This window comes from Phocoena sinus, chromosome 9 (assembly GCF_008692025.1).
Source record: "Phocoena sinus isolate mPhoSin1 chromosome 9, mPhoSin1.pri, whole genome shotgun sequence".
In the NCBI taxonomy this organism is placed as follows: Eukaryota; Metazoa; Chordata; class Mammalia; order Artiodactyla; family Phocoenidae; genus Phocoena; species Phocoena sinus.
Genome location: NC_045771.1, coordinates 87,046,549 through 87,071,797, shown reverse-complemented (window position 1 = coordinate 87,071,797; position 25,249 = coordinate 87,046,549). Strand labels below are relative to the sequence as shown.

Sequence of the window (25,249 nt, the reverse complement as noted above, 5' to 3'; positions counted from 1 at the left end):
ATAAGTTGATGTTTACCTTTGTGTAATTTAAGTTATTAAAAATTGTATTTTTTGAATAAGATTATGGAGCATTTTGGAATTCTAATTTTCTTATTAAATGATTTTATTTTCCATTATTAAAGCAAAGACAAGCTGAATTAGAAGCTGCTCGGTTAGCAAAGGAAAAAGAAGAAGAGGAAGTTAGACAACAAGCGTTATTGGCAAAGAAGGAAAAAGATATCCAGAAAAAAGCCATTAAGAAGGAAAGACAAAAACTTCGAAACTCATGCAAGGTACGTCAGACTGTGATTGAACAAGCACTACATACAAGTAAATCAAATTGCTGATTAAGCTTAAAAATATTTCTATACTATGGAAATATAAACTACTGTACACATTTTATCTCAGAATATAAACGTTTTTAAATTCACTTTTTAAAAATTTCACACATGCATATTCAGTATGCAACTCTGATAGGGTTGGTTGTTTTTTTCTTTTTTAACATAACCATCTTGCCACTTTCAAACCTAAAAAAAAAGTTGTTTATTATTCTAATACTTGTTCCATATTCACACTTTCTTGATTATCTCAATGTCTTTTTATCTAAATAAGATCAAAGATTTCAGCTGTGTGTCTCCTGGTTGTGTCTGTTGCAGGTCCCCTACCATCACCATCTCTCCCCCTTCCCCTGGTTGGAGAAATTGGATCGTTTGTTCTGAAAATGTGCCACAAATTGGTTTTGACTGGTTACTTCCTTAATGGTGTAAAATCAATGTTTATCAAAGAAAAAGTTCTTTAAGAAGTTAAACTTGGGTTGTTTTTAAGGATCTAAAAGCTTTCATTTTTATCTAAATAAAGGGATATCATTCAGTTGAGTACTGGTAGTTTGTGTTCAGGTACAGTTTTTACTAAAAAATATTGACTAAAAAACCCCAAAAGTTTTCAAATATAGTTTTGTCCAAGAGATGGTCTTACTTTTTAAACTGGTAAAGTTAGAGGCCAGTATTGTTCCATATCAAGTAGCATCAAATGAATAAATTAATGAAATTCCAAGCTATAGTAGAGATTGCCACACAGTATACTACACCATTGTAGTTAAATTCAGCAAGTATGTAAATGTTTACTGTGTATAGAAGACTCTTTCATGTGACTGTCCAGAGGCTCTAGACACTAGTATATGTATTCTAATATATGCCATCCTAAATCTTCAGTTAATGAAATTAACCTGCCCCATTTAGCAGGCTTTGAAAGACATTTAATAAAAATACAAGCACAGGATGTCTCTTCAAGCTTTTGGTAAGTAAGAGGAAAATCTAAATAGAAAAAAATGAAAGATTTTCCTCAGATTTCACCTAGAAAATTATACTGAGAAGAATGCAGGATATCATAGTTGTTGAGAGCATGGACTCAGATTTAAAGTAATTTTCCACTTCCCATGTCCTAGCTCTGGTCCTCAGAAGGTTCCCTCAACCCATTTATGTCTCAATTTCCTCACCTATACAGTAACTGAAATAATACCTAGAAATAGAGTTGTGAAGATTAAATGAGATCATTCACATGTAGCACTTGTTAGATTTGGCATAATGAGAACTGAATCAACAACTTGAAAAGGTCAGTTAGAAAATAGAAAACTTGAATAGTTCTTAGAGATGGTGCCTAAATGAGGGTTAAAGTTCTGCCCTTTGGTAACTTATTATAGCTCCTTTCCTGCATGAGTTCATTTATTCATTCATCAAATATGTGATGAGCACTTAACTATGTGTCAAGCAGTTATAATTGATGTTGATACTATGACGACACCGTCTTTGCCTTCAAGAATCTGCTGGTTAACGATGGAGAATGACAAGAAAACAGGCCAGTGAAACACTTTAAGATGGGTACTAGGACAAGAAGGTACCGAACAGGTGGTCAAGGAAGGCTTTCTGGATCTAGTGGGATTCAGCCAGGTGAAGCAGTGTGTGTATGGGATTAGAGATAAGAGAGATCAGGGAGCATTGAGAGAGTGTAGAGATCCAGGAAAGTGAGGTTTAATGAGCCAGAGGAAGGAAGGGCCAGGTCTTGAAGAGCATTGTATATCCTGCTAGCTTAAAAGTGACTCTGATCCTGAGTCACTTATGCTCAGGATGCTGTGAGAACACTAGAGGCAGAGACATATTGAGTCTTTTGCATAATCCAGGTGAGAGCATGGGCCTTGAACTAAAAGAGATGGTGGGAACAGAAGAAGGTAGATTAAATGAACCAACATTTAGGAGGTAAGATTGGCTGTTGCCTGTTGGGTATTGATTTTATGTTGGAGGTGGAAGAGGAGTAAGGGTTAATACATGTCCTGGTTTCTTGCGTGGAATACTGGATGGGTGATGGCATTATTCAGTGAAACCGAAAACAGAGGAAGAGGAAAAGGCAGGGAAGAATGATTTCAGTTTAGGGCATGTTGAGTGCATTGAGATACTCAGATGAAGATACTCAGTAGGTGACTTAACTTTGATGTAAAGTCTGGAGTTGAGTGGGAGTCGTCTACATCTCAATGGCAAGTAGTGGAGATCCCCCTAGGGGGGAGAGTATAGAGCAAGGAGGGCGGAGATGGGACACTGGCAAACACCAATACTTAAGGCACTGACAGAAGAAGTGGAGCCTGAGGAGGAGTGACCCAAGCAGGTAGGAAGAAAATCAGTGAGGCTTTTGGAAGCCGAGGGAAGTGTCACAGTAAAAGAAGCATTGGAACCTTAGCGCCAGATTGCATCGATTAAGGAAGCAAGGAAAAGTGAGGAATGAGAGATGGGTCAGCAGCAGCTGAAAGCAGCATGAGAAGTATTGATACTTGCCAATTCTTGTTCACCCAGGCACATCACAATATTCCATTCTAAGCATAATCTCTAGTTATATCAGGTTTTGCTGAACTTCCTGTTTCTTAACACACTGTCTTTTTTACAGTTTGGCACACAGTAAATAGAACAGGCAGCCTAACAAAGGGATTTTAATTTGTCATTATATAGAATTTCTTGATTCTTCAGTGGTTCTCTGAGGATTCATTGTCTTATATCATCCAGAGGCCTTCTGCACCATCACCTTGCTTCTGTTTTGCACCTCCATCCATTTAGTAATGCCTCCTTATTGCCAGCTGGCCAGGGAAAGCCTTGCATGGTGCCCGGGGAATGTGCTTGTCGGTGGCCAGGAGGCCATACAGTCAACCTAAGAACCTCTCAAGGACTTCATGCTTGGTAGTTGTTTACGGATGTACTCTTGAGTGCCAGTAGAGATGATGAAAATGTTTGTGTTCATACTTCTAGACCTGGAATCACTTTTCTGACAATGAGGCAGAACGTGTTAAAATGATGGAGGAAGTGGAAAAACTTTGTGATCGGCTTGAACTAGCGAGGTATAACTGTAGAGCTGCTGTTAAAGTCTTCTTTTGGGCTTAGGATAAAATTTCATCCCCTTTTTTCCTTTAAGTTTACAGTGCTTGAATGAAACACTCACATCGTCTACAAAAGAAGTAGGAAAGGCTGCTCTGGAAAAACAGGTAATAGAAAAACATATCACTTCTACCTGTATTTAGCATTTAATTCTGCTTTAGTATTGCTTTCACCTCAGTGTTTCTCCACCTAACATGTAAGTTACTATAGGGGCAAAGAGTGTCTCATTTCTCTTTGGGTTGACTTAAATTGGATTTAAGTGTGTGTAGTTGTTACCATATATAGTTGTTTGATTTGTGGTTATCTAGCACATTAATCATAGATTTTTCAGAATCACTGTTAGAAAAAAATCATTGTGTTGACTATTCCTTGAGCATTTTTGTTGGATAATAACATTTAGAACCAAGAGATTTTTATTCTGTCTAGTCTACACCTTTTATTTTACAGATGAGGAAACAGGCCCAGAAATTCAATTCAGTGCAACAAGTGTTAGTACCTACCATATATAGCCCCGTGCCTAGGTGATTTGGAGAAAAGCCTAATGCTGTTGCTGCCACAAAGGAGTTCAGGAACAGTTATGCTCAAGAGAAAAGGCCTAAGGACCAAAAGATGGAAGGCCCCCAGTAAATGGTGTAGGTTAGAGAGGAAGTGCCAACACCAGGTTAGAGTGGTCAGGGAGGCTTAGTGAAGGGTTTGAGCCAGTTTTGAAGGACGACAGTGTTAAATGAAGGTCAGGGGAGCAGTGTAAAATACAGGTAGGAGTAGAAAGTTAGGGGAAGAAGCAGCAGGAGTTTAAGTTAAGAAGAGTAGAGCCAAATTAAGCAGGTTTTGAATACCAAGATGACCAGTTTCCATTACCACAGATCTTTGAGTAGCACAGGGTTAACATTGTGCTATTAATCTGGCATTTGTAGACAAGAGGCGTTGGATGAGTGTGACTAGTGTAAGAATCTCACTGGAAGGACTTGGACTGTGAGTGATAATGGGAATCACTGAAATCTTTGGGACTTGGTGACTGGTTCTAAGGGATTGAAGTGGGGAAATGAGTCAGAGATGACTCCAAGATAGCAACTGACAGAGCAACATCATCAAGTAAAGATTTTTTTTTTCCCTTGTGCATGTTTGAAGGTACACTGGAAGTGACAGTGTAAAAGGTAGAACTTCAAGATAAACCAAAGGCCACTTTGCTGTACTTTTACCTTTTTGTAGAGAGTAAATGACATTATCTGCAAAAGAGTGGGTATGAGCTTTGAAATGGCCTTGTGGGTGAATAACCCAATGACTATAGACTTGTAGTGTCCAAGGCAAATAGAGATATGATAGGAATACAGGGTAGGTCAGGCCGAGGCTGGTTCTTGTTCCTCAAGCAGAGATATGCAGCCTGGAAGCCAGAGTGAAAAGGCTGATTGTGGTTTTGGGGCTGGCCTGGGGGGTGGTGTAGGGTCCCTGCCTGGATGATGCTGAGGGTCGAGAACCACAAGCCAGCAAGGGAGTGTAGAGTAGTAAGATGTTTTAAGTCCCTGACTTACCTATGATATTTGTGTAGATAGAAGAAATAAATGAGCAAATTAGAAAAGAGAAAGAGGAAGCTGAGGCTCGTATGCGACAGGCATCTAAGAATGCAGAGAAATCAACTGGCGGAGGTGGAAATGGCAGTAAACACTGGTCAGAAGATGATCTGCAATTACTAATTAAAGCTGTGAATCTCTTCCCTGCTGGAACAAATTCAAGGTACTGGTTCTAATGAAACTTCTCTTCAACACATACTGGAGCCTAGGGATAATGTAGACACCCAAATAGCAGCACATTACAGCAAACTTCCAGAGATGTGCTTGGATCTGGACACTAAGTTCTGTGCAAAGTGTGAAAAGCATTTTGAACCTGCTAGTCTTAGCAGCTTATACCAACACACGTATGTATATCCATACATACAGCAGGATGCTTCATCAATTTCTCAGGAAATTAAGGATCATAAGACATAAACCTTGACTCTCATGTTGGCTTAGTCCATTGTGGTTTAGGTAGGCACTAGGTTTTGTGCTCCATAGTTTCTCTTTCAGTCTTAATCCTTCTTTGTTGCTTCCGACCTCAAACTGGAGCTCACTGCAGAGTCTGAGCTGAGAACTCAAAGAAACCTTAGAGATCCAGCCTCCCTTATTCTGTATATAAGGAAACTAAGGTTCTCTTTTCAGAATGATCTGTCTCCTTAAGTATGTGTCCAAATGGCAGTATACACAAATGTGTGCTTTTATTTCTGTTGATTTTTACACAGAATCAGTAAGGTTTTGTACAAACTTGAAACCAAGATTATCCACAGTTGATTTAAACATATGAAAAGCAAAAAACATAGTTCAGGCAATAGTAATAATTAGACCACCAATTTAGAGCTAATTCTTTAGATGTTACAGCTAACCCCTCTGCATTAAAAATGTGGGATCATTCTGGGTTTTGTTTGGGGTTTTTCGTTATTTTTGTATCGGTTGCTCTAGATGGGAAGTTATTGCTAATTACATGAACATACATTCTTCTTCTGGAGTCAAGAGAACCGCCAAAGATGTTATTGGCAAAGCAAAGAGTCTTCAAAAACTTGGTGAGTTAGTTTTGCCAAATCAATTTTTTTGCTACCTTGAATACATATTTTAAAAATAATCTACGCAATTTAATGAAAGACTAAATGAGATGATCTGTATTAAAGTTTTTTCCCCTTTTCAGACCCTCATCAAAAAGATGACATAAACAGAAAGGCTTTTGATAAGTTTAAAAAAGAACATGGTGTGGTGTGTCAAGCAGACAATGCAACACCTTCAGAACGATTTGAAGGTAATGAAATTTTATTTTTCTATGGGTAGAAAATGCTAACCATGTATCTGTGAGAGTATACAAGATCTACGGTCTACATTCAGAGTGAATGGAATAGAAAGCATTTAGCAGACTGAAAGGTATAAAGCAGATGTTTTCAGGACAGTTTTACATTAGCACCATTGAGAATTACAGTTCTTCCATTTCATATGCCATGAGGGGGAGGGGTTCTGTTTGTTTTGTTCACCAGATTTTACAAATCAGTATTAAAGGACATTGGGACAATTGAAATTTGAATAAGGTCTGTAGACTAGATAATTTTTTATCAAGGTTGATTTCCTGATTTTGAAAAATACACCATATATAAGGAAAGGTCCTTGTTTTTAAGGGAAGACAGGAGTAAAGGGGCAGCATGCCTGCAACTTACGTGGCTCAGAACAAGTTAGTTATACAGACACAATTTGTTGTGCTGACATGTCTTGGGTGTTCTAGTTAATTTGATTACTTTGGACCAGTATGTTTCAAATGCAAATTGTGACTCAGAGGTGGGTCATGAAATCAGTTTAATGGGTCATGAATAGAAAATATCAGAGAGCATTACACCTATTACGTAAGTGGGTATTTGTGAAACTTCTGTTCATGTGTATAAGTGTCTGAGATGTGACATTTTTTTCCTTACTGTGAGTTGCTGACAAAACTTTGAAAAAGTTCTCTTTCACTACATGCATTTGTGAGCCACCAGTCCTTTTCTCCCTAAACTAAGCTAATCTTGGATATGCTTTCCAGATCACAGTGCCAAATGTATGTTTGGGAATTAACTGACAGCCTTGACTCCTCATGATGACCTGTCCCTGTCTTAACAGTCCCACTTTTCCTGTATTCTTGGTCTGGTTCATTATCCCAAAATTTCAATTTGAAAATACTAGGAGAAACTTACAATGTTCTATAAAGAGGAAAAAATCATTCTGCGTTTGCAAGTTGCATTTGCAAAATTGAGTGACTTGTCTAGGCTGGGCATTATTTTGGCTCCTTTCAGAAAGATAAGTAACAAAGTAGAAATTTCAGAACACTTGGAAGGCACTTCTAAAGGAGGTAATTCTCTTGCCCCTTACGCCATCCACAAAAATCAGACACATTCAGATATTACTGCATTATTCTCAGCCCTTTCTTGTGGGACTAGTTTCCGTGCTGGAGGCAGACACTGATGGTTGTGCTTTCTGGCAGGTGGGTGACCCTGTGAGGGCGGGAGTGATATGGTACTTGGGCCTGACTCCTTTACCTCTTTTTATGGATTTAATGGGCAGGTCCCTCTCTCTTCAACTGCTCCAGTAAACAGCAAGCTGGCCACATTTTTTGGAATAGTGATTTCTCATAGGAATTTTATATGTTTCATTCATTTTGGTATTAGGAAGTCCCTGGATCATAACAGCAGATAATAAGCAGCAGATAATAATTATATGTCAGTTCCATCTTTTTTCCAAGAGAGAGGAAATGAATTAAATCTGTGGTGTTAAATGGGGCTTCAAACTAATAAAAGGAAATTCCACTAAGGGGTTCCTGGAATTTAAAAGCTGATTTCAAAAAAAGCTTCAGTCTTTAATCTGTCTTCAAATACAAGTTCTCTGCCTTGTTCTAAGATGTGTTGTTTTTCAACTTGTTCACTGTGTCTGTGAGTATGTTTTTAATTGGGAAATAACTTAGATTTCTAGGCTTTACTTTGTATCTGATCTCACAGGTTACAATTTCAAGAGGTAGTCTCACTGCTGGTAGGATAGGTGCCACTATGTTTTCACTGCGTGATCTGAAATAACTAAGCTGTCAGTAATCCATTAACTTAGAATAACCAAATCATTTTAACCATTTTCACATTTTCATTTTTCTATAGAAGTGGGATGTATACTTCTTGCATCTTAGGAAGGAATATATTTGTTTCTGATACATGTATGAGGTGTTCTATCAAACATAAAGGTCTGGTTTAGTAGAGATGCACAGCGTAGGCTCCACAAGATTTTAGTGGACGTGGTGACAGTGACACACTGGAAGTGGAATCTAATCTCACCTTGGCTCTACAGCATTGAAACCATGGGAGCTTGGAGCTTGGCTTAGCTTTGTTAAACTTGTTTCTTCCAGTGTAAAATGAGAATGGTTTCCAGGCTCTCATCGAGCTAAAAGTTTTTAAGTAGGAGGCAGCTCTTTTCCCTATGCTATAAGGAACTAGATTTATAAGAAATCTTAAATGACTTGTGATTGTGGTTTCGAACCCAGCAGTCCAACTGTGTATGTTAAATCTGATTTTTTTTAAAAAAAGTCTGGTGAATATAAGATTAGATTGTGATAGACCAGAAATACAAAGCATATTGTGCTCTAAAGTCTCATATTTTTCTGGGATGTGAGCTATCTGAAGTTTTTTCCCTAATTAATACCTAGAGGTATATATGTGTGTCTAATTTGGTCTGTTCAAGATTACACATCACAGATTCAAATGGGCTCTTACCAAGATGTGTACCAAAAGACTCATCTGGGAAGGTGTTCCAGGACAGTTTTCTATCAATTAGGATAAAATTTTCCAAACAAAATTTTTTCTTAAACAGGTCCATGCACAGATTTCACCCCTTGGACAACAGAAGAACAGAAGCTTTTGGAACAAGCTTTGAAAACGTACCCAGTAAATACACCTGAAAGATGGGAAAAAATAGCAGAAGCAGTGCCTGGCAGGACAAAGAAGGACTGCATGAAACGATATAAGGTTGTAGATCTTTAGTGTGTAGATTCCATTATCAATCATTTAAATTATGTTTTTGTGCTTATTCAATACCACAGTAGTCGTGGGGCCAATATTAGAAATAACCAACCTTAGAAACTTTCTATCTAGCTCTGACAGTTACTAAAAAAAAATCAACTTTTTCAGTATAGATTTACCCCAGTTTGGATGTTTTACATACGTATACCAAACACTAGAAATGTCTGCAAATTCTGACAACTTCTCGGTGTAAGTAACATCTTTTTCCCTTCCTAGGAACTTGTCGAAATGGTAAAAGCAAAGAAAGCTGCTCAAGAGCAAGTGCTGAATGCCAGTAGAGGCAAGAAATGACTTATGACAATCTTTGTTGTGTGTGCATTTTTATAATAAAACTGAAAATACTGTACAAAATTTTATTCTTAAAACTATACTTAAAGTGTGTTGTTCCAGTATAATTTCTCAGAGCTCAGAGATCTACCATTCATTGTGGTGGTCTTATTCTTTCAAAGTCTGAGATAGTATTTCATTCATATTTACCAGTATAGATGTTCATTTTTTTTCTTTAGGACTTGCAGGTCTCAGTTTTATAAATATATATGTTCAAAATATGTTTATTAGGAGCATTTTAATCATGAAGCCAGCACATGTTACTGCAAATCTGGTTAAAATCTGGTAGCTGCTCAATGGGACCTAAGGATTAAAAGAAAGGACAGTTACAACTAAAGAGAAGGAAAGTCCTTAGCCAACTTTCTGCATAGGAGAAAAGGAGCCAGGCTTACCAACAGCAGCAACAGCTGGACTCTTATCATAAATATATTTGGTACACACTTCTCGAATTATCTCAGCATTTACAGCCTGAAAAATTGAAGACACAAGCATTCAGAGCTTTTTGTAGTAGTGAAGACATTCTATACCTGGGACATTTTAGAGCTAAAGCAAGATTTATGATGTGTATCTCCAGGTGTTGTAACAAGCATCATTTTACACAAGACCCAATAGTATCTAAGGACTACTTACATCAATTCTTGCTTCAAGCTCAGGGATGGGAATTCTTCGATTATAGCATAACATCTGCCTACCAATGTCTTCACAGATGGGAGTGGAACCTGTTTTAAAGAAAAGGGAAAACTAAGTACTGGAACGTAAGTCAACCATGTGAAAATAGGACTTATGTCTTTAATTCTTTTACCATCAAGTTGCAGCAACATGTTTGTTTTCAGAAGATTCTTGGCTCGTGCAACTTCACTTTCAGTGACACTTGTACAGAGTCGCATCCTAAAAACCATTTGGAAAAATCAAATGTCAAAGTAGTTTGAAAATGTTATGCATTTCATGAGTTAACGACCTAAAAGAAAGGATGCTATATTCTATGTATTACACCACAATGTACAAGTGATTATGATTTCAATTTAGTAAAAAGTTGAAATTACTAATGATCCCAACAGTTAAGCAAAAGTTAAAATATTACTGATTATTTTCCTGGTAATGTTAATTTCTCAAAAATGATATGGTTAGCAGAGATTCAATACAATATAAAAATAGGCTGACCGCATTTTGAGAAATGCTACAGTCATTTTGAAAATTCATGAATCCCCATCTGATAGGATCTGACTTGTTAGGGGATAGATAGGTCAGTGGGTCATTGGTTTCTCAAAAGAATCCAGTTGAGTCTAACTTAAACCTAATAATTAATGATTACACTCCAACTAGACTTAGAGAGATGTAAGCCATTTAAGAATGGTGGAGGAAAGGGACCAGAGCTAAATAAAAGTTTTCCAAGAAGCTTTGGGCCCTTCTGCCTGTCTCAAGGTACTAGTTTTGACTAAAACACTACATTTTTCTTTTAGCAATGGCAACTTCAGGTTCATTTTCATAACACAGCCTTTCCAAGCCAGATAACTTTTAGAAATATTTCCTAGAATTCTAGTTGGCATTTAAACATTTTTAACTTTTAAGATATTCTTTCTGAAGTAATCTGCTTAATGATTAAGAATTTTCTATAGTATAAATCAGCTTCACATGAAACTTAGAAGAAACATCTCTGATCTTTAAAAACACAGCAGTAACTGCTACTACTTAAGTCTTGTTCTCTTAATAAAATGCTAATAACATCACCATAAAAAATTAATCGGCATCAACAGTGTAAAAAGAAACTAGTCTAAAGTGGGAATTCTAAGCATGATTTAAATTTTTTCTCACCATTCTTTCTGAACAACATGTAGCATGTCTGCAACAGTGGCTGGTTCACAAACCATATAGATTCCCCATAATCCTGTATCTGTGTAGGAAGTGTTGAAAGACTGGAAGCTATGGCAGAGGTTGCCATGACAGGTGACCTGGGCCAGCTTGCTAGATAAATTCTGTAAGGGAAAAAAAACTGTCCAAGAGAACTGTAGGTATACGTGTCCAAATTACCAGAAAGAAAAATGAGATGTGAAAATCGTGACTGCCTTAAAAGGCTGAGTTTCTCAGTTTTATCCAGCAGTATCTCAATAATAAAGCTAAAATTCACTGAAACTAAGAATTCTAGTAATCTCACCAGCCCAATGCATCATCCCCAGAGAAATTCATAATGTTAAAGCAGTGAATCCTTGTAATTAATTTAGTAGCTGCACCCACTTCTAAAATAATACATATTGATGGACCTAGAGATTATCATACTAAGTGAAGTCAGTGATATCACTTACATGTGGAATCTAAAAAAAGAAAAAAGATACAAATGAACTTATTTACAAAACAGAAACAGACTCACAGACTTTGAAAACAAACTCATGGTTACCAAAGGGGAAACGTGGTTGGGGGAGGGATAAATTAGGAGTTTGGGATTAACATATACACACTACTGTGTATAAAATAACCAACAAGGAACCTACTGTATAGAACAGGGAACTCTACTCAATATTCTGTAATAACCTAAATGGGAAAAGAATTTGAAAAAGAATGGATATATATGTGTATATATAACTGAATCACTTAGCTGTACATATGAAACTAACACAACATTGTAAATCAACTATACTCCAATATAAAATAAAAACTAAAATTAAAAAAAGGGAAAAATCCAATCAGGCCAAAATTAAAATTAAAAATGGACTGACCTCACAGGTTGTAGTTCAGGTATGTTTACAGGGTCCCTTGGTCAATCCAGCCCAGTATTCCACTTCTAGCAGTGATTGATGTGAGATATGGTTATGACTTCTAATTCTGTGTTCCAGCTTTGTTTAATAATCATTTATAACCATATCAACCAAAAAATTGAATAACCCATGCCAATATGCTTTGCCAACAAAAACAAAAATTTAAAATAAAAATTAGCTATTATCAACCAAATTTGTAGAGCTTTGGGCTGTTTGCTTTAAAAATTGAAATTATATTGCATGTGAAGCCTAAGATACTTATATGAAATGTATTTTCTCAAAATCTTTGAGTATAAATATATACACTTTGTATTTTGAAGTAATTTCAGACTACAGACTAGTAACATAAACAGTACAAAGAATTTCCTTTATCCAATTCCTTAACACCTGTTATTTACCATCGTTTTTGCTTTATCATGTTCTCTGTAACGTATTTTTCAACTGTTTGAGAGTACAGTGCAGATATCCTTTTTACCCCTGAATACTTTTTAATGTGCACTTCTGAAAAACAAGGAAATTTACCTCAGTACAATTATTAAAATTAGGATATTAACACTGATATATTACTATTAACAAATCCTTCCATCCTTATTCAAAATTTGCCAATATGGCAAAAGAAAAAAATTGTTTTTTTTCTGGCCCAGGATGCAATCCAGGATCAGTTTATATTTTAAGTCAAAATTCATGCTACGGGGGCTTCCCTGGTGGCGCAGTGGTTGAGAGTCCGCCTGCCGATGCAGGGGACACGGGTTCGTGCCCCGGTCCGGGAAGATCCCACATGCCGCGGAGCGGCTGGGCCCGTGAGCCATGGCCGCTGAGCCTGCGCGTCCGGAGCCTGTCCTCCGCAACGGGAGAGGCCACAACAGTGAGAGGCCCGCGTAACGCATAAAAAAAAAAAAAAAAAAAAAAAATTCATACTACGAAGTTTCATCTTCTCATTTATTATGGAAATTTACTTTTAAAATCACTTACCATTCCTCCTCCAAAAGAGCGATCCCAGTTGCCAATCAGTGTGTTTGCAACCATGAGACAGATTGTATCTGGATGTGCCCAACCAACAGCTTCAACAGCTATTGCAAGATGTGCCAAAGGCATCTTGTCATCCCTCACTCGAATCTAGTTAGGATAAGGGATACAAAGCTCTAGTTAAGATTACCACTATATAACATGCTTAACAAGAAACAAACTCACCAGCTCCATTAACTGCAAAGTTAGAATGCTCACCATGACACTCCTTTGTTTTTTAAACAATTAGGCCTCATTACACTGTATAGTCTAGAAGAATTTCACCAAAAGATCTCCACTTGAAATAATCCAGACACAGCCACCAGATAATTACCTGGTCAAAAAGCGATGCATTATTTCACTGGTAGAAATAATCTTTTGTCAGTCTGAATTTTTCTGACTCTCTAAATTTAAGCTAATCTTGACGTAACAGGCTTATTTTTGTACTGCCAATGCTACAGTCTTATGCAATTGCCAGCATCAGGCTTCTTTCTGGATACAACTATATGAGCATCATCCCTAATGTGGCAAACTAAGCTTCTAATGAGGCTTAAAGATACAGCTGACATGTAGCAGGTTCTCTACAAGTGCTGGCTTTAACAGCTACACCCCAGAAATGTACTGTGGGCAGAACTTAGCCAAGAATAAACCTGATTAAAAGTCAAAATTTGGGGTGTTTTTAAAATAAAAGATTAACTTTTATGCCCTACAATAGGAAAATGGGCATAGTATCAAAGAAAAAGCACAAAAAGCCCAAATTATATTTTCCTTAAAACCTTACTTCCTTAGGAAAGAAAAATAGGTGGGTTAAATATATGGAACAGGAAAGAATATAAACAACTGAGTCCATCCTCAGCTGGACTCCTTTGGCTTCTTCCATTTTACTGTTAGAAACAGGCACATTTGCTACACACATTCATAAATACAACACAAGAAACCCAAAGGGTTAAACACTAGCTTAGGAGGCTTGCCCTACCTCACTTCCTGTGAATTTGCAGGGAGGCAGAGCTGGTATTTCTCCTTTGTGTGTGGACAAAGAGTCACCAAAATGAAACTTTGCTAACTCAAGCAGTTCATCATGGGAAACCCCTAAATTGAAGGAAAATATGTTATATATCCAGTAGCAGTGCAATGTAAAGCACACAACGAACCGCCAATACTTCTGTTTACAATAAGCTCAAGGTGGTATAATGTGATACAGGTTACACATGGACTACTTGCTCTGACTAAAAGCCTTTTTAAGAGTAAGCTCACAGAGCACACTCTTTCCCTGGTTATAAGGCTTGGGGCTGCACAGCTTTCTCATTCTGAAGAACCATCACAGTTTTCATAACATACCAATGGATTCACAGATAAGGATAATAAGATAGCTTGAAAATACCATTTTCCCTACAGAATCATGTTATATTAAATAATTAAAACTCTTAGAGTGCAAACTAGCAAGGAAAAGTCACCTTTCAATAAATTTTTTAAAGTAGAAAAGAATAACTGTCATTTAAAGAAAGCTGGATACAAGATACGCTTCATTCTCTGCACTCTGCTATCAAAATACAGGAACAAAATAACCTCATACAAATTTCTGAATAAATTCATAGCTATTCAAACACTCACTACTTGCCATCCAAAACTTAAGAGTTACTTAGATTCTATATCCCTTATTTTCCAAACTTGGGATCCAAACAGATTCAGTCAGTGAAAGATTCCTAAACTTACAAGACAAATTTAAACGTGGGTAAGTGCCTTAAAAAATATCACCGCAAGATTTTTTTTTTTTTTTTTTTTTTAAGATTTTTTTTTTTTAATGAAACATTCTATTAAAACATAAAAGCACAACTTACACCCATATTTTCCAAACAAATCTCTGGTATAAAACAAGACAGTGAATGATTACACACGTTTTCACAATCACTATGTAGGAGAGCCGCCTTAGATATCAATCCAGAGGGTGACAAAACAATAGGAAGACCCTGGTGATATAAGGATGACAAGCAGAGAGTGCAGAACCATGAACATGCACACAGTTCTCAGCACTTAACAACCACCTCCACTGTTTTACTACCTTCACCTATAGCCCTCCTGGTTGGATGTCCCAGATATTCAGCACCTGCCCCAGCTTACCTCTATCCAAAAGGCAGGGGAGCCGATAAATTTTATTTTTTTAATCAAGCTAGCTCTGGCCTATTACGCTGAAGTTAAGATGCCACTGTTGATAAGAAATATCATCACTTATGTACCAATAAGACAAAATGCTAATTAATCTAGGATAGGCCATTAATTAATTGTAAGATACCCCAACTCTGATGATGTCAAAATGAACCAATGAACTATGATAAAACCCACTGCATCCATATGCCACGAACAATGGCAGAGACATCCCTGACAGCTTAGCTGCTGAGGCCCCATCCAACCAATAGTGTTTCCCTTTCCAAGGCAGTTTCAATTGTTGAACCCCAGCCATTTTAGAAACAATGTTACTAACTCAAAATAACTTCAGAGCACACTTATCTGCCACACAAAGGCAACATGTTTTAAGATATTTAACCCTCATTTTCATCTTCTCCATTATTCCCAAGTAATGAGCCTAAAGTCTATCCAGGGCAACTAGAATTTTAATTTATTGTCATTTCTAAAGAGAGAAAAATTTACACAAAAGAACATTCCATGTATCTTCACTCTGTCCTAAAAAGAAAGAAAACACAAAACTGGAAACCAGTAAAATGTACAATTTGCGTAAATTCAGACTACCAGGAAATTTAGCAAAATCTAATGTGAATTTTCTTTCATTCACTGGCTTCAAACATGTTCTCACAAGGAAGCCTTGTCCTGATGCCACTTGCATGTTCAGATTCCCATTAAATATTCCTCCTAATCCCCTATATACTTCCCCTTTTCAGTAACTAGCAGATCTTACTGAAAGAACAAACAAATCAAAGAATGAATAAACAACGTAACATGCTCATTCCACGCCTGACCAAGGATGAAGCTGGTTCTCAAGAAGTAATTTAAAATCTCGAGAGTCCCAAACCGTAGAACACCATCTTCCAAGTCTCATTATCTCCCAGTTCACTCATTTGCCCTTTTCTTACAAGGAAATTCCATTATGTGTGCACACTTATATATTGGAGGGTCACTACATTTTCCCACTGAAAAACTCTATTGGGCTTCCCTGGTGGCCAGTGGTTAAGAATCCGCCTGCCAACGCAGGGGACACAGGTTTGCGCCCTGGTCCGGGAAGATCCCATATGCTGAAGAGCAACTAAGCCCGTGCGCCACAACTACTGAGCCGGCGCTCTGGAGCCCACGAGCCACAACTACTGAGCCCGCGTGCCTAGAGCCCATGCTCCGCAACAAGAGAAGCCACCGCAATGAGAAACCCGTACACTGCAACAAAGAGTGGCCCCCACTCGCCGCAACGAGAGGAAGCCCAGGTGCAGCAACGATGACCCAACACAGCCAAAAATAAATAAAAATTAAAAGAAAAAAAAAAGAAAAACTCTACTAAAGAGAAGACAGAGGAAAAGTCTGGTTCCAGGGCTCCATACTGCCCTTACCCAGCACATTTAACAATCTGCTCTCTAAATAAAAACTCTGAAGACATCTGCCAATAGGATCAAACTGATAAGTACATCACTTTGTGTTTAAAACAGTCACAGAAACTTAAACTAACCTCCAGCAGCAGCAAGTACTATTCTCGGCCCCTTATAATGTGTGGTTATATAATCCACTAGGTCCTTACGATTTATAGACCTGTAAGTGGAGTAAGAAAAGCAATATTAAAAGGAAATTTAAAAGCACAGATACTCACATAATATACCTGAAATTAAATTGGACCTTAAAGGTATTCTAAGTTAAATGCAGTCAGAAATAGGATATATGCAACAAGTATCAAAGTATATATCAAAAAAAAAAAAAAAGATTTAATACCATCACTTGTTTATTCCAGAAGTAGCTACAAATCCAGACACCTGGGAGTTAGGTGGGGCTAAAGTGTAGCTTAAGTACAATTTCATTCAGATTATTGGGGGTAAAAAATTACTTTTTGAAACATACTTTTTGAATGTGAATGTTAATTTTCACAATTCAAATTTTTTCTCAAAAAAAAAAAATCTGAGAATTATACCTACTTGATATTTTCAGTTGGTCCCAAAATTGTCCGTCCAAGTGCAGTATTTTGATAAGCTGTGGCATGAAGATAATCAAAAACAACTTCTTGTAAATTGGTTTCAACTTCCTGCATCTCTCTGAGGATTACTCCACGTTCACGTTCAATCTCTGCTTCTCCCAATGTGCTGTTTTGTATTATATCAGCAAGAATTTCTACAGCTTATTGAAAATAAAACACAAGAAGAAACACTAAAACCTTAAATTTTCACTGTTTAAAATCTATTAAATTAGCATCAGAAACAATGATAGTGACCATCACTCAATACTGACTAAATGATTAAACTGAGAAGAAATAAATGTTTCTATAATTTGATATACCTAGAAGGACTAAATTAAAATGAGAAATGCAATCCCCTGTGGTACAGATGAACTTGAAGAAGACTAAATTTGCCAGAAGTCCCCACAACACTTGTAAAATGACTGCCTTACAACCACTTCAGAATGGTCATGGAAATCTGCATATAACTGTATATTGTTCTCTGTGACAATGGTAAGGAGAAAATTATCTATCTACTCAGAGCACACAGGTACACACAGAGACCGACATCACCCAAATAGTTACTACCCAAGATCCCACAGCAACGAGGCTACTATATTAAGAAGCCAAGAACCATCGTAATCTAATATATATCCCCAATGAACCACTTACAGAATTAGTGCCCTCTCAAATATCCTTCCCCACTTAAATCCAGTTATTGGTCAATGTTGGTTAGATTCTGGTCAATGCTGGTTAGATTCTGACCATTAATTAGTAAAGTCACTGATAAATGATGATCCAACAGAGCTGTAGCTGTTAACATTTGAAAAAAAGGATAGGTACCCAAAAAGAGAGAACATGACTATCAAAGTATTAAAAGTGACCCTTGGAAAAACTGGTAAAACCCTCAAGTATTTATACAAAAATGACCCTAATTTGCAAAAAGCCACAAGTGAACTAAAGGATTTATCATGCTATTAAGCAATTTTATCAGAAAAAGTACATACTTCTCCAAAAAAGGAAAACCTAAACTATCCTTGAAGAATTAGTATATAGTTGCAATCACAATCTAAATTTTAGTCAATATAAAACAAATTTATAAACTTTAGTTTCATTTTGTTACTCTGCTGTAAATTTCTGTTCCTTGTTTTAAGTTCACTTTAAGGTGACTTGTCTCAGAAGCAATAATGTTCAAATACCAAGGACCTCCTGTAATTAATTACCTCTACAGACTACCCAACATGACAAAACAGACTGCTAGAATAGGCTGAGACCGAGGTCCTGGGCAAAAAGAAAAAATTATCTGTAAAACCATCTCTCTAACACAATGCTGTAAATCAACTATGCTCCAATAAAATTTAAAAACAAAAACAAACAAAAAAAACCTATCTGTCCAGACAAGAGAAATAAAGGCCCAGGTGGGTAAGGAAGAGCCCAAAGACAGATGGGAGGACAAGGGATCCTGTGTGAAGAACCCCCCTTTATGTGGAAGTAGTAGTCTAGATTGGTACCTTCTAAAGTGAGGATTCATATTTCCCAATATTTATGTTTTACTCAGAATCTTCTCTCTTTCTAATGTATATGTAATACTGTATATATTAGTACAGCAGTACATGTATTTAATTTATACATATACCTATATTGAGGATATATGTTCAAGTCTCTTACTGATAAGAATGGATGATCATAAAAGTTTGAAGACCACTTATCTAAGCATCTAATTATTACCTCACACACCAGGTTTCACCCAACTGAGAGTATAAAAGCCTCAAGCAAATTCCCAAAGTGGGATCTGCTTCAGAGAGCACTTCCACTTTGGATTCCTCAAAGAGCGCCTCTCTTTTCCATTTCCACTCCCACTAAAAGGGACTCTGTCCTTCCCAGCCAGAAGCCAGAAAGAAAAAAAAAGGTCTTCTAAATTCTCTCTTCCTTTCTCTAGTCCTCTTTTTTGCTTTCTTTGCTGTTCTCTGTGTAAATAAAGGAGAGAAACAGGCTAGAATCAACAGTCCTTTAAAGTAGCCTGGCCTAGCCCTTTGTTCTTAGTGCCTAACTAGTCCTGGGGCAAAAACTATTTCTACGGAAATCATTAAGAATCTAACCAATGTTTTTTGCAATTCAAACTAACACACCCTCCACTGTTTTCATTTTCATTGGTTTTAATGCACAAGTTAGGCTACCATGTTATGAAAATTTTACTTTATTTATTTGCAGGTGGTAGGTGTTTTGTTTTGTTGTTTTGACAAAGCAACCTGACACAGTGAATCTGAGTGAGAAGACAGGCATCTGAGTCCACAGTAAGCCACTAAGTTATGTGATCCGGGGAAAGTCACAGTCTGGGCTGCGCCTCAATTTCCACAACTGCACAGTGGAGACACTTATCTGATTACTGTGCTGATCAAATGAGTGATATATACACAAATTACATATATACAAAGGTACTTGTGTAAAGTGGCATTCAAACATTATTAATGAAAGCCTATTAGGAATCCAAAATTTCAAAGTAATGAAATTAACTACAACTATACAAGGACCTTAAAGATTAATAGTCTCACCAATTAGCACTAAAACTGCTACACTTTTTCATTAATTCTCCCATTGGGAAAATGTTTTGTGTAGTAACTTTCCCTTAAGATATCCAAAACACTCTACAACATGGTAACTACAAAAAATAGTTATGCTGTCAGAATAATTATTTTACTTCTACAAAATAAAAATAAAATCTATTTTATTTTATTGCTATGAAAACAATTATCAATAATCTTTTAAGTGAACACTTGCTTATTCTGCTTCAGTTTTTGTAACAAAAAAGGAATAAAATAATTGCTCCTAGTCAGAGCAATTAGGCAAGAAAAAGAAATCAAAGGCATCCAAATTGGAAAGGAAGAAGTAAAACTATCACTATTTGCAGATGACATGATATTACATATAAAAAACACTAAAGACTCCATCAAATAAACTGTTAGGACTAATAAACGAATTCAGTGACGCTGTAGGATACAAAGTCAATAAGCAAAAATCTGTTGTGTTCCTATACACTATCAGCAAGAGAAAATAAGAAGTAATCCCATTTACAATTGCATCAAAAGGAATAAAATACTTAGGAATAAATTTAATCGAGGAAAACTACAAGACATTAATGAAAGAAACTGAAGACAACACAAGGAAATGGAAAGATAGTCCATGCTCATGGATTAGAATAATTAATGTTGTTAAAATGTCCAAGCTACCAAAAGCAATATACAGACTCAATGCAATCCCTATCAAAATTCCAATGGCGGGCTTCCCTGGTGGCACAGTGGTTGAGTCCGCTTGCTGATGCAGGGGACACAGGTTTGTGCCCCGGTCCGGGAAGATCCCACATGCCGCGGAGTGGCTAGGCCCATGAGCCATGGCCGCTGAGCCTGCGCGTCCGGAGCCTGTGCTCCGCAACAGGAGAGGCCACAACAGTGAGAGGCCCGCGTACCGCAAAAAAAAAAAAAAAAAAAATTCAATGGCATTTTTCACAGAAATATAATTAACAATCCTAAAATTTGTATGGAACCACAAAAGACCCCAAATAGCCAAAGCAATCTTGAGAAAGAAGAACAAAGCTGAAAGCATCATGCTCCCTGATTTCAAACATTACAAAGAACAGTAATCACATCAGTATGGTACATAAAACCAGGTACTGAATCAGTGGAACACAACAGAGAGCCCAGAATAAACCCAAGCATATATGGTCAATTAATTTACAACAGAGATCCAAAAATATACAACAAAGAAAGGATAGTCTCTTCAATAAATGGTGTGGGAAAATCGGCCACATGGAAAAGAATGAAATTGGACACCTATTATACACAAAAATTAACTCAAAATTAATTAAAGGCTTGAACAGAAGGCCTGAAACCATAAAACTGCTAGAAGAAAACTGAGGAAGTAGTAAGCTCCTTGACATAAGTCTTGGTGATGATTTTTTGAACCTGACATCAAAAGCAAAAATGAACAAGTAGAACTACATCAAACTAAAAAGCTTCTGCACATCAACAAAATGAAAATGCAACCTCCTGAATGGAAGACGATATTTGCAAATCATATATCTGATAAGGGGTGAATATACAAAATATATGAAGAACCCATAGAAACCAACAGGAAGAAAACAAACAATCAGATTAAAAGATGGGCAGAAGATCTAAATAAACATTTTTCCAAAGACACACAGATGGCCAACAGGTACATGAAAAGATTCTCAACATCATTAATCATCAGGAAAGTGCAAATCAAAATGACAATGAGATATCACCCCATAACTGTCAGAATGGCTACTATCAAAAAGACTACAGACAAGGGTTAGCAAGGATGTGGAGAAGAGGAAACCCTTTTACACTGTTGGTGGGAATGTAAACTGGTGCAGCCATGATAGAAAACAACATGGAATTTCCTTAAAAAATTAAAAATAGAACTACCATACAATCCAGCAATTCCACCTCTGCACATTTATCCAAAGAAAACAAAAACACTAACTTGAAAAGACCTACCTCCATGTTCATTGCGTTATGTACAACAGCCAAGATATGGAAACAACCTAGGTGTTCATCAATGAGTGAATGGGTAAAGAAGTTGTGATACACAAATACACACTCACATACAAAGAGGAGTATTATTACTCAGCCCTAAAAAAGAATGAAATCTTGCCACTTGCAATGGCATGGATGAACTTCAATGGCATTATGCTAAGCAAAAAAGTCAGACAGAGAAATAACAAATATCATATGATCTCTCTTATATGTGGGGAAAACAAAGTCGAAAACAAAAAAACACCCAAGCTCATAGATACAGAGAACAGACTGATCATTGTTGGGGCAGGGGGTGGGGGATCAGTGATCTGTATTGGGTTTTTGTTTTTTTTTTTTAGTTTAAATAAATTGAATTTTGAAAAAAATTAATGGAAAGGACAGTAAGAAAGAAGTGCACTCCAGGATGAGGAACCAGAATGTGCAAATGCAGTAAAGAAGCAAGGAAGTTTTGTTCAAAAACAAAGCCCAGCAGTCAGTAGATAGAAAATCTGTTCTGACTTGTAGAAATAAAATATTCAGATAACAGGATAGAGAAAAAACAAAACAAAAAGTAGGCAGTAAAAGTAAACAAATAATAAAACAATTAAAAATAGTTCACTACACAGGTATGGCTCTGGAGGAAGTAATATTTGAATCAAGTGTTAGGGCCTGGTTTGCACAAGTCCTGCAGCCTACAAATATTTTTATCGTTTCTCATATTTGGAGGAAAAAATAAAAACAGGTGGCCCCTCACCCAAAGTTTGGTTCATTTTTTTCATTTTCTTTCTCAACAAACATAATGTAAACAGCACTAAATCATTTCTGAATTCCTGTGGAAATTACATATCTGCAGTATAAATAATAACAATACCTCTTGGCAAATCTTTAGAGAATGCTTTGGCATAATATACAGTCTGCTCCCTGGAGGTATAGGCATTGAGATGAGCACCCATGTTTTCAATCTCAAGTTCCAGATCTAACTGGGATCTCTTTTTGGTGCCCTGAAATAAAAGAGGGAAAAAAAAATTATGACCTCTTCCTTTATCCCTCATCTGTTCTAAACACTTCAGACAATGAATATGAGGACATAAGCCTATGTAAGGACCAAATTTGGTTTCTAAAGTACATCAGGCTTCAGAAATAGTGGCGTACGTTCAAATGACCCTTACATCCCAAGAGAAAATCCTTGTTTCGCTCTACAGAGCAATTATCAGTAATTATTTCAGGTAATTATCCTGAAAAAAAGATTTTAAAAATAAAAGTAAAACATGCTATACTATTATAGTTCTCCTTACCTGAGAATGAGATTTTGTGTTTACTGCCTCTTAAAGAAAATGCATTAAAAAAAAAAGTCTTACAACTTGCCTTGAAAGCCATATGCTCCAGAAAGTGAGCTGTTCCATTATTCTTCTCATTTTCATATCTACTTCCAGCATCAATCCAGAGCCCAACCTTAATGCAATCAAGTAAGAATTAAATAAGACAACATCTTCTTTCTTTTGAGGGGACGGGGTAGGGGTAGGGGGCAGTCTTCTTCCTTTTTCTGACAAATGCTTTCCAGCCTTAACATTAAAGTCTTCTTGAGTGGACTGACAGTAAGGTCCTATGAACTGAGATTTAAAAATTTTGGTCATCAGGCTACTGCTGGGTGCCACAAATACCTACTTGCCAGCTTTACTGAGGACCCAGATTCTTAGCCCAATGTGTTACTACAGTCAATTAACAAGTATAGTGTAAAGAACATCAGAGACTGTCAGAAAATCTAGGTTCAAATCCTGGTTCTGTCATGTATTAGCTGTGTGACCTTGGACAAAACCATTTAACTTCTCTGATCTTGTTTTTCAACTGTAAAATGGATATGATGATCCCTGCTACAAAGAACTATTTTAAAGATCAAATAAGACAATATATGTAAAAACATTTGGCACAGAGTAGTCCAGCAAATATATCTCTCTCATTATTATCAACACTACATGACACAACAGGCTACAAGAACCAGATGTAGACACTCGTGTGGTATGGAAGTATCACAGGAAGAGATTCACAAGTGACAGTCACTTGTTGGTAAAATAATTGCTGCTACTTTCAACCACCTGCCAACCAACTGAAAAGCTTAAATTAAAATCAACAGTTTGCTCTCTCGCCTAATGAGGGGTCAAACTAAATCACTTACTGTGCATGTTGAGAGCCCAGAGTCTTCAGAGGCCACTCTGAGTCCATTCTCCAAACAGGTTACGTGCGTTTCAGGGACATTCAGAACAACTTGTGTAGCAGCCTGTGTACTTCTCAATCTGTTTCCTCCAAAATATAGTGACTGGTTGGGGGTGGAGGGAGGAAGCAAAACATATCACTATTCTAATATGAAATGTTGATTAGAAAACCAAATCTATCCTAAAGAGACTCTATAAAGTACTCTTTCCTCCTTAACTTTTATTCCACTGAGACCCACCCCTTGGCTGTCCTATGTTGAGAACATTCCTCAACCAACCACTTTCCTAAAGCCAGCAACAAGTCTACATATGCCCTTTCCTTACGGCAAATAAACGGTTATGATAATTATCCTGAAAGAAACTACTTTTATTTCAATACTTCTCCTAGAAATGTTTAATATTCACCATAGAGGGCAGAAGCGGGGGTGGGTGAATGGGGGAAGCCAAGAAAGGGAGCGAAAAATATAAAAATACCTATACACAACGTAGAAATCCTTAAGGTTTCCACCGTTTAAGAAAAGCAGTTTTTAAAAAGCCAGAAAAAGAGAAGGCAGGAAGAAGGGCAGGTGCTCAAGATACACTCTGGCTGACTAACTTGTTGGCTATGGACTATTCGCCCGACCCAGCTTTTCTTTTCCTCTAGACAAAGCTAGTCTTGCACGAGAAATATACATATACAGACAAACTTTTCCTTTAGCTACCCCTTGGTTCGCAGGAAGCAGAGTTGATGATGAAGACGCTCAGTTTTAAGAAAAAAGAGAACTCGGGGAGGGCGGGGTGGGGTCCTCACTTTTTAATTTCCCCCAATGGCAACCACTGCGATTTTAGTGATCAACACGCACTCTTTATAATGACTCCCGAGTGACTAGGGCAGGGGGTCGGTAAACCAGGGTCATGCCACACGTCACTGGCGGGTCACGCGCTGCGGGGTACCAAAGCCAGACCAGCGCCGGCGGGAGGCAGGCGTCCCCGGCCGCCTGATGCCCCACGGGTCCCGGCTGGGAAGGCCCCACCCGCCGTTGGGGTGGTGTGTGGATCCGACGCCCGCGGCCCGGCCGGGCGCCCGAGACTCAGGCTCGCCGCGCGGAGTTCTGCGGGAGAGGCCCGGCCTAGCCTGGTCCCGGCGCCACCCAAACAAGTGGAGGGAAGCTCACCCGCCCGGCAGCACCTCCGGTCAGGAGCCTCTCGGTGAAACCGCAGAGCCTCCGCCGCACCGCGGGTAACACCACCGCTCGTAACACCACCGCTCGGGCCGCCGCCGCCATCATCTTCCCTCGGGTCTGTGCGAAGGAT

The 25,249-nt window shown here is 37.6% G+C and overlaps 2 protein-coding genes across 3 annotated transcripts in view; one reads left to right on the top strand and one right to left on the bottom strand.

Moving 5' to 3' along the window:
- DNAJC2 (DnaJ heat shock protein family (Hsp40) member C2) overlaps positions 1-9,337 on the top strand; it is a 27,530-nt gene extending 18,193 nt beyond the window's left edge. For both annotated transcript variants that reach the window (XM_032644081.1, XM_032644080.1), the window contains exons 10-17: positions 123-272; positions 3,267-3,355; positions 3,430-3,499; positions 4,939-5,123; positions 5,882-5,982; positions 6,105-6,212; positions 8,783-8,937; positions 9,208-9,337. In XM_032644081.1, coding sequence (XP_032499972.1) covers positions 123-272; positions 3,267-3,355; positions 3,430-3,499; positions 4,939-5,123; positions 5,882-5,982; positions 6,105-6,212; positions 8,783-8,937; positions 9,208-9,282 — 933 coding nt within the window. In that variant the 3' untranslated portion in view covers positions 9,283-9,337. The remainder of the gene's footprint in view (positions 1-122; positions 273-3,266; positions 3,356-3,429; positions 3,500-4,938; positions 5,124-5,881; positions 5,983-6,104; positions 6,213-8,782; positions 8,938-9,207) is intronic.
- Positions 5,616-25,249, bottom strand: PMPCB (peptidase, mitochondrial processing subunit beta). Its single transcript, XM_032644082.1, has 13 exons — positions 25,111-25,249; positions 23,920-24,060; positions 23,112-23,198; positions 22,618-22,747; positions 17,198-17,396; positions 16,741-16,820; positions 14,050-14,162; positions 13,041-13,184; positions 11,131-11,291; positions 10,121-10,206; positions 9,949-10,037; positions 9,711-9,786; positions 5,616-9,621 (listed from the first exon to the last, which is right to left on the bottom strand). Exons 1-13 carry the CDS (start codon positions 25,222-25,224, stop codon positions 9,557-9,559), a joined length of 1,485 nt encoding a protein of 494 aa, XP_032499973.1. The 5' UTR covers positions 25,225-25,249; the 3' UTR covers positions 5,616-9,556.

Excerpts from the sequence above, each read along its gene's own strand:
- PMPCB (XM_032644082.1), bottom strand. The coding sequence starts at position 25,224 with ATGATGGCGGCGGCGGCCCGAGCGGTGGTGTTACGAGCGGTGGTGTTA. Across the intron at positions 22,748-23,111 it reads TGGAGCATATGGCTTTCAAG|GGCACCAAAAAGAGATCCCA; the intron begins GCAAGTTGTAAG and ends CTTTTATTTCAG. Across the intron at positions 9,622-9,710 it reads TCCAGCTGTTGCTGCTGTTG|GTCCCATTGAGCAGCTACCA; the intron begins GTAAGCCTGGCT and ends TTTAATCCTTAG.